This window comes from Bos mutus, chromosome 13 (genome assembly GCF_027580195.1).
Source record: "Bos mutus isolate GX-2022 chromosome 13, NWIPB_WYAK_1.1, whole genome shotgun sequence".
In the NCBI taxonomy this organism is placed as follows: domain Eukaryota; kingdom Metazoa; phylum Chordata; class Mammalia; order Artiodactyla; family Bovidae; genus Bos; species Bos mutus.
Genome location: NC_091629.1, coordinates 36,300,258 through 36,316,424, shown reverse-complemented (window position 1 = coordinate 36,316,424; position 16,167 = coordinate 36,300,258). Strand labels below are relative to the sequence as shown.

The 16,167-nt window shown below is 41.6% G+C and overlaps 1 protein-coding gene across 4 annotated transcripts in view; it reads right to left on the bottom strand.

Annotated features, from left to right (window-relative positions):
* Window positions 1-16,167, bottom strand: part of DNAAF9 (dynein axonemal assembly factor 9) — a 173,135-nt gene that overhangs the window by 126,161 nt on the left and 30,807 nt on the right. For all 4 annotated transcript variants that reach the window (XM_070381296.1, XM_070381297.1, XM_070381298.1 and 1 more), the window contains 4 exons: window positions 14,746-14,865; window positions 10,211-10,335; window positions 9,009-9,105; window positions 7,892-7,998 (listed from right to left, as the gene is read on the bottom strand). In XM_070381296.1, the coding sequence (XP_070237397.1) occupies window positions 7,892-7,998; window positions 9,009-9,105; window positions 10,211-10,335; window positions 14,746-14,865 (449 nt within the window). The remainder of the gene's footprint in view (window positions 1-7,891; window positions 7,999-9,008; window positions 9,106-10,210; window positions 10,336-14,745; window positions 14,866-16,167) is intronic.

The following is a 16,167-nucleotide window of genomic DNA, read 5'->3' as shown; positions in this document are numbered from 1 at the left end:
ACTCTTGCCTGGAAAATTCCATGGATGGAGGAGCCTGGTAGGCTACAGTCCATGGGATCACAAAGAGTAGGACACGACTGAGCAATTTCACTCACACTGGTAGGTTGTTTGAGATTTATCTTTTTCCTGAAGTAAGCTTGTTTCGGTACAAACTTCCCTCTTAGAACTGTTTTTGCTGTGTCCCACAGATATTGATGGCTCAGACAGTAAAGAATTTTCCTTGCAAGGCAGGAAACCCAGGTTTGATCCCTGAGTCAGGAAGATCCCTGGAGAAGGAAATGACTACCCACTCCAGAATTCTTGCCTAGAAAATTCCACAGACAAAGAAGCCTGGCAAGCTACAGTCCATGGGGTTGCAAAGAGTCAGACATGACTGAGTGACTAACACTTTCACTATAGGTATTGAGGAGGCTTCCCAGGTGGCGCTAGTGGTAAAGAACCTGTCTGCCAGTGGAGGAGACAAGAGAGGCACTGGAGGAAAGCACCGGCAACCCATTCCACTATTCTTGCTCAGAGAATCCCACGGACAGAGGAGCCTGGTGGGCTACAGGCCATAGGGCCACAGAGTCAGACATGACTGAAGTGACTTAGCACACTTAGCATACACAAAGGTATTGAATTGTCATGTTTTCATTTTCATTAGTCTCTAGGTAACTTCTGATTTCCTCTTTGATTTCTTCAGTGATCCATTTGTTGTTAAGTAACATATTGTTTACCCTCCATGTGTTTTGAGGGTTTTACCATTTTTCTCCCCCATTGCAGTTGGTTTCTAGTCAGTATTGTGGCTGGAAAAGATGCTTGATATGATTTCAATTTTCTTCACCAAGACTTGTTTTGTAGCCTAGTATGTGACCTATCCTCCAGAATGTTTCACGTAGACTTGAAAAGAATGTGTATTCTGCTGCTTTCAGATGGAATACTCTTACCAAATAAGTCCCTTTGGTCCAATGTGTCATTTAAGGGCAGTGCTTCCTTATTGATTTTCTGTCCAGATGATCTGTCCATTGATGTAACTGAGGTGTTCAAATTCTCTATTATTGTGTTACTGTCAATTTCTCCCTTTCTGTCCATTAATATCTGATATATGTATTTCAGGCAGTTTAGTCACTCAATCGTGTCCAACTCTTTGCAACCCCATGAACCGCAGCACACCAGGCCTCCCTGTCTATCACCAACTTCCGGAGCTTACCCAAACTCATGTCCATTGAGTCTGTGACGCCCTCCAACCATCTCATCCTGTCGTCCCCTTTTCCTCCTGCCCTCACTCTTTCCCAGAATCAGGGTCTTTTCCAATGAGTCAGTTCTTCGCATCAGGTGGCCAAAGTATCTCAGTTTCAGCTTCAACATCAGACATTCCAAAGAACATCCAGGACTGATCTCCTTTAGGATGGACTGGCTGGGTCTTCTTGCAGTCCAAGGGACTCTCAAGAGTTTTCTCCAACACCACAGTTCAAAAGCATCAATTCTTCAGTGCTCAGCTTTCTTTATAGTCCAATTCTCTATTTAGTTGCTCCTATATTCGGTGCAAATATATTTATAATTGTTATATCTTAGTGCATTGATCCCTTGATTATCATGTGGTATCCTTCTCCATCTCTTACAACAGCGTTTATTTTAGGGCTTATTATTGTCTAAGTATTGCAACCCTGGCTTTGATTTTTATTTGCATGGAATATCTTTTTCCATCCTCTTACTTTCAGTCTGTCTATAAACCTGAAGTGATCTCTTCTAGGCAGTACACACACACACACACACACACACACACACATATGTCTTGTTTTTGTATCCACTCAGCTATTCTGTGTCTTTTGATTGGAGCATTCAGTCCATTTACATTTAAGGTAATTATTGATATGTATATTCTTATTGCCACTTTGTTATCTGTTTTGGGGTTACTTTTGTAGGCCTTTTACCCCTTCCTTCTTCCTTAATTCTGTTGTGATTTAGTGACTATTTTTAGTATTGTATTTGGATTTTTATTTTTTGTGTATATCTATTACAGATTTTTGGTTTGTGGCTATCATGAGGTTTTTAATATAATGTTCTATGTACATACTTAACTGTTTTTAAGTTGTTGATCTCTTAATTTCAAATGCATCTTAATCCCACAGCGTATACTCTCCTCCCCTCTCAATTACTATTTTCAGTATCGTATTTTACATCTAATTGTTTTGTGTACCCTTTAACTGTTTATTGTGGGTGTTTGTAGATACTGTGGATTTCACTATTTTTGTCTTTAAACCTTCCTACGAGGTTCATGCATGGATGATTTCCTATCTTTATTGTATGTTTTCCTTTACCTTTTTCATTTCAGAATTTTCATGTTTTTAGAGTAATAGCCTTTTCTTTTTCACCTAGAGAAGTTCTTTTAACACTTGTAAAATTGGTTTGGTGAACTCTTTTAGCTTTTGCTTGTCTACAAAGCTTTTACTCTCTCCAATAAATATGAATGAGAGCACTACTGTGTAGCATACTCATGCTCATAGGTATTTTCCTTTCATCACTTTAAACTTACAGCACTTCCCTCTGGCCTGCAGGGCTTCTGCTTAAAAGTCAGCTGACAGCCTTATGGGAGTTCCCTTTTATGTTATTTGTTCCTTCTGTCTTGTTACTTTTAATATTCTCTCTTTAAATTTTACATTTTGATTACAGTGTGTCTTGGTGTGTTCTTTTTGGGTTAATCCTATATGAGACTCTCTGCACTTCCTGGTCTTGAAGGACTGTTTATGGCTCTTAAGTATTCAGGGATTTTCTTAGCACCTTTCTTTCTAAGACTTCTAAAATGCAAATATTAGTGTGCTTGATGTTGTCCCAGAGGTCTCTTATATGTCATTTCATTCTTTTTTCTGTTTAGCATCAGTGATTTCCACTACTTTGTCTTCCAGCTCACTGATCCATTCTGTATCATTTAAACTGATGATTCCTTCTAATGTATTTTTCATTTTAATTGTATTCTTCATCTACAGCTGTTCTTTATATTTTCTCATTGTTAAAAACTTACAGTTTTTTGCTCTGTGCATCTATTCTTCTCTCACATTTTTTGATCATTTTTACAATCACTACCTTCACTCTTTCTTGGGAAAACTAAGCTTTTCACTTGTCTTCTGGGTTTTTTTTCTTACTCCTTTGACTGGAACATGTCTCTCTGTCATTTCATTTTGCCTAAGCTGCTGTATGTATTACTTATCTGGTGGGTTAGTTATGTTTCCTGACTTTAGAGAAGAGGCCTTCTGTAGGAGACATTCTATGCATCTCAACAGTGTACACCCCTCTCATCACCCAAGCTATATGTTCCAGGGGTTTCCCCATGTTGGCTGCATGGGTCCCTCTTTTGTGGAGGGCTATTTGGGTGATGTGGTAAGACTTTGCTGGCACCTGGTCCAGGTGGTTACCAGGCCCTGCCTTGTGCAGAGACTGCTGGCTGCAGGTTGGTGGGCTGGAGAACCTCAGGGAGCCCCAGGACTCGTGCTGGTTCATTGGTAGGAAGAGTCAGGATCCATAAGACTCTAAGACTGTTAGTGGGTGAAGCCAGGTCCTGGGGTTAGTACCAGATTACTAACAGGTAGATCTGGGTCCTGGAGTCTGGTTTCTGGGCCCAGGTATCTCAGAGCTGGTGTCAGATTACTGGGAGAGGGGAGTGACAGTTGCGTTTGTGGTTCAGGATATCCTAAAGCTTGTATTTGCCTCTTAGTGTGGGCAGGGCCAGGGTCAACGTGGTCTTAAGTCAGGGCCTGCTTTGTGCAGGCTGGATTCACAGCCTGTGGAAGTCTGGTTTTTCTGCATTTGGTGTCTGACTCCTGATTGGTGAGGCTGGTCCAGAGGCCACAGCAGGCTTCCTGGAGGGCAGGGTCAGGGATCAGGAGATCCTGGGACTGGTGCCTTCTCACTGGTGGGTGGAGCTGGGTCTTGGCCTCTGGTGGGCAGGGGTAAGTCTAAAGGTGGTTGAGAGCTCAGGAAATCTTTAGGTAGCCTGCCTGCTTATGGATGGGGCTGTTCCTCCTGGATGGGGCTGTTCCTCCCCCCAATTAGTTTCACCTGGGGTGTCCCAGCACTGGCTCCTACATGTTTATTGGCCAGGTCTTGGTTCTAATGAGTGAAAGGGAGGATTCTACAACAGCGCCCATTACCACCAGTGTCCACAAGGCAGAAGGGCACACCCAAGGAATGGCTGCCATCAGCATCTATATCCCCAGGGTGAGCTGCAATTGCCTCTTGCTTCTCTGGGACACTCCCCAACACCAGCAGGTAAGTCTGGTCCAGGGTTCTATCAAATGATTGCTTTTGTCTTGAGTCCTGGAGTATGTGATACTTTGTGTATACCCTGTAAGAAAGAAATCTCTATTTCCCTCAGTCCTGTGGGACTCCTGAAATTAAGCCCTGCTGGCCTTCCAAGTCAAATGCTCTGGCAGCTCATCTTCCCAGTGCAGGGCTGCCAGGCTGCAGAGGCCACCATGGAGCGCAGAACTCTCACTGCTCTATGAGAACCTCTGCAATGTAATTATTCTCCAGCTGTGGGTCACCTACCTGGGGGAAGGGACTTGAGTACATCAGAAGTCCATCCTTCCTGTCTTTTGGTTCATTCCTTATGACTTTAGCTGTAGCAAGTCCTTCCTGGTAGGTTATGGTCTTTTTTTCATCAATGGTTGTTCTGCAAATAATTGTGATTTTGGTGTGCTTGGGAGAGGGGATGAGCTCAGGGTCCTTATACTCCCCATTTGGCCAATCTCCCTGATTTCTATTTTGAAATTCAAATCTTAATTCTACTAGTGAATTTTGAGGCTTAGAACAATATTTTCTCATATGCCATCCACTTCTCTTTTAAATTCTGCTTGCTCTAAATACCACATCTTGCCTCTCTTTCTAAAAACTGCATGCTTGAAAAGTACAAATGATATTTTTCTCAATTTTTATTTCCTGGAGAAAATATTTTTGAAAATCATGCTGATCCATCCCTGCATCTAATATGCTATGGTCTCCTTCTTATCTTCTGAATTTTTTCATAGGGTTTATTCTACTTTTCAGTACAAAAATTTTTATGTTTGTCCATTAGCAGGTGAATGAATGCTTGCTCTGTAGTTATTACTCAGAAGTTTGCTTTTAGAATTCTCCCTTGAAGAGTTGGTTAATATAAATTTATATTACCAGATCACACAGTTCTAATAGCTGGAGAGTAAGAAGGAAGTTGGAGATGGGGAAAGCCCTAGCAGAAGAACTACCCTGTACTGCTTCCAGGAAGAAAGAGTTCTCTGTATCCATAACTTAGTCTGGCCCAGCCTAAATATCAAATAAATGCTCTAAGGGTCTGGTTTCCTTTCTCATGCTGGCACCTACCACAACAGGGACAAAACATCCTCTAAGTTAAGGATTTTCCTCTGGGTATAAGCATGCAATAAAAGAGAAGTTTAAAAACTTAAGTTATATCTGTAGTTCTCCTCCTAGCTTTCAAAGGAGGCAGGAACTTTTCTGGCTCAGGCAGTTATCAGGCCTCTAATATGTCAATCAGAGAGAACCAGACAGTATAATGGCAGAGTTGATCACTAGGCCAAACTGCTGCATACCTTAAAGGACAAGGAAGGACAGGGTAAGGAAGAGAAGAAAGGTCGGGGAAAATGAGATGGGGACAAAGAAAAATATTTGAGAGAATGAAAATTAGTGGCTAAAAAGAAGGGCAGGATCTAAAGAAAGGGATTCTGAAAGAAGAGTTAGAGTAATAACTTTTACTATATGATGTATGCTGTTTCCTCCTCACTGCCCCTAAAACCACCACCCTCCAGCAAAAATCTACATTACCTTGTAAAAGTTTTTCTGAAAAAGAATTTTGTTCCTTTGGGATCTGACTTCATGGTTTGATGCACCTCAAGGCAGGAGCCAGAGGCCTGCCCCATTTGAGCTGCATGAATTGTCCAGCTTCCAAGCACACTGCTTTTCAAGTACCTAGTGGTAGCCCAGGGGTTAGAAGCATAGGGTCAGAAGCCTGACTTTCTGGACTGGGCTTTAGCCCTGCCACTCACTGGCTACTAGTTCTGTGACCTGGGAAATTCATTTAAACTTTCTGTAAAATAGGGATGGTAAGAGACCTACTTCAGAGGGTTATTGTAGGAATTAAAGTTAATTCATGGGCTTCCCTGGTGGCTCAGCTGGTAAAGAATCTGCCTGCAATGCGGGAGACTTGGATTCAATCCCTGGGCTGGGAACATCTCCTGGAGAAGGGAACGGCTACCCACTCCAGTACTCTGGCCTGGAGAATTCCTGGACTGTATAGTCCATGGGGTTGCAAAGAGTCAGACAGGACTGACTTTCACTTTCTTTCCAAATTAATTTATACAAAATGCTGAGAACAGTGCCTGGCATCTACAAGACAGTATAAATGCATAGTTTATACAATTAACTAAAAATAAACATTACCATTATCACTAAAAATTTTAAGGTTCTTCTCTATGTCCTATGGCATGCCTCCTTTCAAGTCCCTATTCTCCTAAACTGTGTGCGCTCAGTTGCGTCCAACTCTGCAACTCCATGACTGTAGCCCCCCAGGCTACTCTGTCCATGGAGTTTTCCAGGCAAGAATACTAGAGCAGGTTGCCATTTCCTGCTTCAGGGGATCTTCCTGACCCAGGGATAGAATCCACGTATCTTGTGTCTCCTGCATTGGCAGGCAGGCTCTTTACCACCTGTGAAGCCCCCCTTCTTCCAAATTTTAGGGTGTTAACTGCTGTCAGGGGCAGCTGCCACAGCCTTGTGGATGTTCTACTACTTTATTGTAATAAATGTGAGAAAACTGGTTTGGGGCAAGAAGAATGGGGCTGATGTGGTGTGTGTCTTCTTCATCCCTACAGCCCATGTTCCTCTACATTACAGGGTTTGCCAGGTGAACCTCCAATCATTTCTCAGGGACACTGCTACTTCTCAGAAGGAGGCAAAAGAATCAGTCCTGGACCTTGCTTCCAAAGATCCCACTTACTCTATCCCTAAGAGTATGGCCCCATTTCCAGCACGTCTGGTTTCCTGTACTGGGAGCAGATCATTTCAGTGGGGATCCTATGGAGGCATATGGATACCAAGTCATCCTTCCTAATGCATACCCTAGATGATCCCCTCTTCCAGTTCTCATTCATTAATTCACTTAACAATACTTAACTGGTCATCTTCTAGATGCAGAACACTGAAATAAAAGATACTGTTCTTACCATAAAAGCTAATCTTTTTATTCCTTTAGTTGTTGTTTAGTTGTTAAGTAGTGTCTGAGTCTTTTCTGATCCCATGGACTACAGCCTGCCAGGCTCCTCTGTCCATGGAATTCTCCAGGTAAGAATACTGGAGTGGGTTACCATGCCGTCCTCCAGGGGATCTTCCCAACCCAGGGATTGAACCTGCATCTCCTGCATTGGAAGGTGGGTTCTTTACCACTAGCACCACCTGGGAAGCCCCTAGTACACAGTACTTATACAAAATCCTGCACTTTCCCTTTCATTGCCCTTAAATAGTTAAATTATACAAACTTCTGAGATACAAACAACAATAAGAATGCTTTTGTTCTCCAGAAACTTCCAATCCAGAGGCCAGGGGTGGGTGAGTGGGTAAGTGGGTATGACAGATATAAGTGACATAGGACAGTAAAAGTTATGAGGAGTCAGCCTGGGGTGCTATATGTAACTCAGAATGGGGAAAAAAGGAGGACAGAGAGAAGCTTTACGAATAAAGGCCATAGGAGCTCACTTTGCAGACTAGCCTTAAACAGCAATAATTTTCCATTTCAAATACTTTAAACTGTCCCATACCCTTTGGAGTCACTCCCAGCTTTCTAGAGTGTTATAATGAACACCCACACTGTGGGCCTTCATAAAAACAGCTTAGTGGCAGAAAAACCAAACATGCTGCTTTTCATACATACCTCATATTTCATGGTAAAAAATCCATCCCCTCCAATGCCCTCAAGAGCAAAGGCCTGTACAACAGGCCACTTCTCCACTACAAACATATCAAATATCTGCAAGTGACCTAGAGGAATCAAGTACAACATGTATCAAATTTCATCCTGAATACAGCAGTCTAAACCTGATCTAATGTGCTCAGAAAGGCATCATTTCTCACAAGTTCACCACAGCCTCATCTAGCAAAAAAAATACCAAAAACTGAAACAGATAAAATGGTTAGATATTAACACTAGAAATACAAAATGAAAGTCAAGGAAAAAACAAAATACAAACAAGTTACAAAAATTCAAGTTTCTCCATATTTTCACATTCTGGTTTCCAGGGAAAGTAAGAAAACAAATAGTGGCCTATTATATCTGACTTGTATCCCTAAGTGGATATATTAACAGACCAAAACTTGACTCCTTTCCCTTAAAAAACACATAGCTAACCAACTTCCTCAAGGGAAAAGTATGAAATCAAAATATTTCCTTCCCTATTATTATAAGGAAGGAAACATTAAATGTACAAGTTTTTTTTTTTTTTTTTTTTAGTAGATAAAGACAGAAGCACTGCTAAACTTGCTGATCTTTTCCCTCTGTTTTTACACTTGTTTTTTTGGCCATGCCCCACAGCATATGGGACGTTAGTTTCCCAACCAGGGATTCAACCCACACCCCCTGTAATGGAAGCACGAAGTCTTAATAAGCACTGGATCACCAGGAAAATCCCCTATACATTATTTTTGAGCATCACTGTCAGCATATTTTTAACAGCTACCCAAATTACTATTTCTTATTGGCAAGAGGCGCCACAACTATATTTCATCTTTAATAAGTGGTACAGACTAGATCCTCATGAGTCCTTCAATCTGATTGCTGGTAGCATGCTGTGATGCTGCAGAAACTTCAGTTATGAACAAAAACTTGCATAGCAAAGTCCTAAGATTTCATTCTGCCCGATCCTCTCTGCCTTTACTGAAAACAGATCAATGGGTTTTCCAGATGAATGTCTCCACTGAAAGGAGAAGTAAGGACTTTCGACTCATACGCCAGCCCAGCAAGGTTCTAAAATGGATGACTGTCAGATACACACCTTGGGAGCTATAAGGAATACCAATTCTACTGCAGTCTCGAACCATGTCCACAAAGCTGGCAATTTTAAATTCTTCTGCAGCTTCCTCATCTTCATACTAAAGAAGGAAATTAAAGGAATCAGGCTCTAATGAGACATCATATAAAATTCCATATTTCCTCTGCATTTTTATTAGTTGTCCCAAATGTCCCATGAGGGGTTTTTTTTTTTGGTAGCCATGCTGTTCAGTTTGAAGGATCTTAATCCTATGACCAGGGGATGAACGCATGTCCTTGGCAGTGAAAGAACAGAGCTCTAACCACTGGACCACCAAGGAATTCCCTTCAAGAGGGTATTTTTAAAGCCAGCTTTTTGTGTCTGTTGATCAAAAACACATCATTCTCTTACCTTACACCACACACAAAAATCAACTCAAAATGGATCAGAGACCTAAATTCAAGAGATAAAACTTATCCTCAAAAATCTCCCAAATGGGGGACTTCCTTGGTGATCCAATGGTTAAGACTCAGAGCTCCCAATGCAGGGGGCATGGGTTGGATCCCTGGTTAAGGAGCTAAGGTACAGCATGCCACACGGCACAGCCAAAAACAAATTCCCCGAATGCTCATATGGAAAAAGGGTTCTAAACTTACACTGGGTCCCAACTTCCATGAAATTCTAAATCTTAAGCCCCAATTTGATTTCTATCCAAACTCTTAGAAAGGGTCCAAAGGGAAAAAGAAACAAATACCAAGAAATCCAAACATGGGAATGTCACAGAACGGCTCCTGGGGCCATTCCTAGGCCTGAGCAAATGGGCCCAAGTTGGGGATGAAGAAGCAGGGCAGGAAGGTAGGTTCATAAGCCTACTATTAGGTCACAATTTTAACAGTTCTTTTCGCCTTTTTCAGGCATGTAATTTATTGCTGGGGTAGCTTCATAATGAAATATGAAAAGTTCCACTAAAACAACTTTTTTGTGAAACCACATTTCACAATTTGATTTGGGGTGGGGACGGAGTCATGCCACATGGCATGCAGGATCTTACTTCCTTAACCAGGGACTGAACCGTGCCCCCTGCAGTGGAAGTTCGGAGTCCTAATCACTCGACTGCCAGGGAAGGCCCCAATTTAATTTTTTTAAGGACTTTCTGTTCCACGTCTATTTTTTCCTGAAGTATCCTTAGAGTGTCTCTACGTTTTTATTTTATATTTTCTCCTCACCTCATTTTCAGTCATGCAGTGGAAATGCAGATTTCTCCAATGGGCCACATAGGGTAACAGATAGCGATAATTTACAGGATTACAGTACAGATGGACACTATCTGATTTAATCAATATAATCACATCTGTAAGAAAACAAAATTAAAACACAAGATGGTCAGAGGATTTCCTTTAGACACCTTCTGCCCACATAATCTGTGAAACCATTAAAACTACCTCAGAAACAACGTAACAAAACTCTAAACTGAAAAATTTTAAATTAGGCAACATGCTTCAAAGTGACTGTAGAACACTCAAGTGTGGACAGCAAAGATTTCCTCATCCCCACACAACACTTCATCCATTGTAGCGCTCTGGTTATGGTAGAATAAGTCAAAAGAACAGCCTTCAGTGCATTTCATAAAGTTTAACAAAGCAAAGTCTGCTGTACCAAACTCAGCTGTGTTCTTCACCGTGGAAATAAATAGTAAATGGCAACTCTGCAGCTAAAAGTCACTGAGGCAGGAAAACAGCACGGAATATGGCCAGTGACCTGTTCTCCTGCATACATCAGTGTCTAAAGCTCTTAGTTTGGGTCAAGGCAAATTGTGGGCCTGAGGACATCACTTTCCTTGTGACCTGGGAAAGGTTACTATATACAAGGGTGAACTCTGTACACAGGAAAGGCTGAAAGGAAGGAAGGAAAGGCAAGTGGACAAGGCTTCTATAAATAGATCAACAGCTCACAGATACAAGGAATAACAATCAGTGTTGCTGGGTCAAATAAACAAAGCAATCCCAAAGGTGCAAATAAAACCAAGTAAACTAACAAACGGGGGCTTCCCTGATGGCTCAGATGGTAAAGAACCTGCCTGCAATGTGGGAGACCCAGGTTTGATTCCTGGGTTAGGAAGACCCCTGGACAAGGGAATGGCAACCTACTCCAGCACTGTTGCCTGGAGAATGCCATGGACAGAGAAGCCTGGCAGGCTAGAGTCCATGGGGTCACAAAGAGTTGGACACGACGGAGCAACTAACACACACTAACAAATGAGCCAAGGAATAGGGCAGGAATATTAAAACAGTTTAAACACTAAGAAAGTGTCACACTTTCAGAAGAAAAGCAGAGGCTTCATTCTATGGCTCCTCAGATACCAGAGCCATTAGGCCTCTTTCTAACAACACAATATTTGGGAAAGGGCTGGAGGAGCTGGCTGGAAATGAGAAAGGAGCATGGGAGCAGAGAGCAACTGAGGCACCAGGCTTAGGGCAATGCTAACATGTAACACAGTGTGACAGATAATAATCTACAAAAACATAAAGCCCAGTGAATACTGATGTCAGCTGACTACACAGCTGGGTGGCCTCATGAAATAAAGCTCTATGATTATGACCTATAAAATCACTCTAAGCTCCACACTCAGTCAGATCCAAGGTGTTCAAGGGATCACAGAATGGAGCAGCCTCTTCACTGCTGACTCTCAGCTAAGTGCTGGACTTAAAAGGCACCATGGGATGGGAAAGAGTCCGCCCTCTCATCCTTCTGGGAGACTTACTCTGAATCACTTGTAGCTGACCTGCTTAACAGTGAGAGTTTGACATCACTGAGAGCTCCCTGTGTCGACTGTACTCTATACTGATGTACAACATACTGCAAAGAATTAGGATCCAGTAAAAGAAATCATGCAACAGCCACTAAACCGAATGAAGCATGCTTGGATCTCACAGGACTAAGGTTATCACCACAAGTAAATTTTAACAGAGTACACAGGCAGGTAAAAGAAGAAAGCGTAAGAGAACTGGATGAACATATAAACTATTTTAAAAGTTTTTTTTTAATAAATTCTTTGTATTTGCCTCTTTTTCTTTCAGATAATTAGGGATTGTAACGCAGAAGATAAATCTGGTAAACTCACCTTTCTAGCTATTTGGATTTAAAAAATGAATTAATTTGGAAGAAAATGCTCATTACAAGCCTTCATTGTGCTAGGCGACAGGATAAAGACAGAGATAAGCAGAAAAGAGGACCTTTGAGGACTTAAACTATTTCTTTTATTTCAATATTGTAGTGTCCTTAGCAACCTTGACTACAGTGAATGAAATGTGTGGCTGCACAAGCATCTGCCTTTTTATAATTCTCAATGAGCTGCCAAAATGAATTATTTCCAAACCAGTAGATGTTATACAGTGTAAGAAAGCAATTTTTAACATCAGAATCTGAAACTAAATTTGAGTTAAAAAAAATTACTAGAAGGGATAATTTCAGCCTGCTCTTTCCACACTAATAAAAAGAAAAACTTTAACAAATCTCTAATGATAGATACTACTAAGGACTTTACTAAGAAATTAGAAGAATTTTCATATACACTAGGCCAGGGTTCTTCAACTTCAGCACTACTGACATTTAGACCAGAACATTTTTTGTTGTGAGGAGCTGGCCTGTGTATGCATCATAGGATGCTTAGCAGCATCTCTGGCTCTACCCACTCTGCCCAGCTGTTACAATAAAAAATGTCTTCAGCCAAATGTCCCTTGGGGGATAAAACCCTCTAGTTGAGAATCACTGCATTAGATTCACAGCAAGATTATTTCAACATCAGATTTTGCATCCCCCAGCTGCTTCACAAGAGCTGTCTCTTGTCCATTTTGATTTGTCTATTCCCGTGTCTTCTGATCCATCTGGCAGACAAGTCATGATGCTAAGTATGTGATATCAGAGATAGCTCTTGGGCATCACCCCCATAGCAGCACGACCACAGGGTGAGTGTCTCAAAGCGAGAAAAGGGGAATGTTAGCAGAAAGACTGCATTGTAATCACAGGCACCATCATAAATTACAGTCACATAGAAAACAATGCCCAAAGACAGGGCAGGACAAAGAGCCTTTGTTCCTAAACTGAAGATCTACATGAAATCTTCCTTGTAGGAGAACCTTGCAGGCTCGTCCTTGACTTACAGTTGAAAGTGCTATCATAGGACAACAGCATATAACATGAGCCTTCCAGCATGTAGAGGCAGTAGGAAATTTACAGGAAAACTAGTACCTTGCCAAGAAGATATAATGTCAAATACTGATGTTTACCATTTCCTCTAAAACTGATTTATCCAATAAACATACTCTGAAAACTACTTGTCACTCAGTTCAGTTCAGTCGTTCAGTCCTGTATGACTCTTTGCGACCCCAAGGACTGCAGCATGCCAGGCTTCCTTGTCCATCACCAACTCCCGGAGGCTACTCAAACTCATGTCCATCATGTCGGTGATGCCATCCAACCATCTCATCCCTGTCGTCCCCTTCTCCTCCCGCCTTCAAACTTCCCAGCATCAGGGTCTTTTCCAATGAGTTGGTTCTTCACATCAGGTGGCCAAAGTACTGGAGTTTCAGCTTCAGCATCAGTCCTTCCAATGAATACTCAGGACTGATCTCCTTTAGGATGGACTGGTTGGATCTCCTTGCAGTCCAAGGGACTCTCATGAGTCTTCTCCAACACCACAGTTCAAAAGCATCAATTCTTCAGTGCTCAGCTTTCTGTACAGTCCAACTCTCACATCCATACATGACTACTGAAAAAACCATAGCTTTGACTAGATGGACCTTTGTTGGTCAAGTAATGTCTCTGCTTTTTAATATGCTATCTAGGTGAGTTATAGCTTTTCTTCCAAGGAACAAGCATCTTTTAATTTCATGGCTGCAGTCACCATCTGCAGTGATTTGGGAGCCCAAGAAAATAAGATCTGTCACTGTTTCCATTGTTTCCCCATCTGTTTGCCATGAAGTGATGGGACCGGATGCCATGATCTTCGTTTTCTGAATGTTGAGCTTTAAGCCAACTTTTTCACTCTCCTCTTTCACTTTCATCAAGAGGCTCTGTAGTTCTTTGCTTTCTGCCATAAGGGTGGTATCATCAGCATATCTGAGGTTATTGATATTTCTCCCAGCAATCTTGATTCCAGCTTGCGGCTTCATTCAGCCTGGCATTTCGCATGATGTACTCTGCATATAAGTTAAAAAAGCAGGGTGACAATATACAGGCTTGACTTGACGTACTCCTTTCCCGATTTGGAACCAGTCTGTTGTTCCAGGTCTAGTTCTAACTGTTGCTTCTTGATCTGCATACAGATTTCTCAGGAGGCATGTCAGCTGGTCTGGTATTCCCATCTATTTCAGAATTTTCCAGTTTGTTGTGATCCACACAGTCAAAGCCTTTGCCAGTCAATAAAGAAGAAATAGATGTTTTTCTGGAACTCTTGCTTTTTCGATGATCCAACGGATGTTAGCAATTTGATCTCTGGTTCTTCTGCCTTTTCTAAATTCAACTAGAACATCTGGAAGTTCATGGTTCACGTACTTGTCACTAGTCTATTATCTAGTAGGTGACCAAAAGCATATTACTTAACATATCAGCAAAGAAGAAATGTTTTTCATTAATAAAAGAGCAAAAATTTATGGGAGCGCAGGCTATTTTAAATTTTCCATAAAAGGGCATTGAAATAAGCATTCAAAGGAATAAATCACGTAACTTCTCTCTCACACAGAGTCTACCAATATATACTTACCATCTAAAACTTCTTCAGAAAACCCTGTTTTCTCAAAATCACTGGCATTTTGATTGTACAAACCAAGCAGAAGATAATTTGCCAGCTCTCTGCAGCCTTCATTGTACCTGCTATCGATTCCTGCAAGACAAAGAAGGTTCTGATCAGCTGTACTGTACTATGGGAGAAAATGAGTCCCAATAGTTTGTCCCTGCTCAGCAAAACTGTGATGGTTAAGTTAAAGGTAGCACCTCGGACCAGTTTCATGCCAGAAACCAAACTAAACAACTCTCTGTGAAAGAAGTAGCCTCAGCATCAAGTATTCTTACATGGATTCAATATCTGAATACCTGAGATGGTGAAACAGCACAGAATACAGAAGTTATTAATTTAATCGAATGAAATTTTTGAGGATAGAAGTTACCAGAAAATACAGTCCACACCCTGTCAGAGGTGGTTAAAGATTTTGTAATACTTCCAGTTGGAATAGGACTAGGCATCAGAAAAAGTATTTTCTTCTCAAAACGACCTTTATCAAAACAGTGAAATCAAATAGAGGAGAATTAAGGTGGTTTGAGAAGAACTCAAAGAAGTGAAAAGAGGACAAGTGAATGAAACCACAGACATCCATCTTCTCACAAATATTTATCAGGCCCAAAGCCGTGCACTGTGCTGGATGCTGAAGCATGCAAACATGCCTACAAATGGTCCTCATGAAGCTTACAGTCTAATGGGGCTGGGTCAGAGACTAATGAAAAGGAAATTAAAATACTGCCTTCATAACTGCCTTTCAATGCCACAGGCACATATACTATTTGGTTCCTGTCTATGTGTAAAAGCCCAGAGCCGTAGCTCTGGGACATGTCAAGGGCAGGGAGCAGTCTATGTAAGGTTGAAGGGAAGGGGCTGTGGCAGAAGGAGCTCAAAGAATGTAAATACAGCTGGAGCTTGGGAAACAGGACTGCCAATGGTTTTTCAGAGCAGTGAAAAGTGAAAAGTAGTGGGCATTCAGGCCAGTAGGGCTGAGAGAGGACTTCTGTGGGAAGACTACTTTCTCAGCTAGATCAAAGCAGCACAGTCCTCTTCTATCCCAACCAACACTTCAGTGAAGAAAGGGATAAAAAAAAAAATCAAAAGTGCTAGAGTTAAAAATAACCAGTGGGGAACTTCCTTGGTGGTCCAGTGGTTAAGAATCCACCTTCTAATGCAGGGGATGTGGGTTCAATTCTTTGTTGGGGAACTAAGATCCCACATGCCAAGGGGCAACTAAACCTGTGCGCTGCAACTACTGAACCCGAGTGCTTCAACTAGAGCTTCCTCAGCTGGGAGGATCTAAAAGCAATGACATCCCTGTAGCATACACAGTACCTAGATCTTGGTTTCTAATACAATTCTCCAATAACAGAAATCAGGGCTCCTTAAGAGCATGGGTGTTTTGAGGAC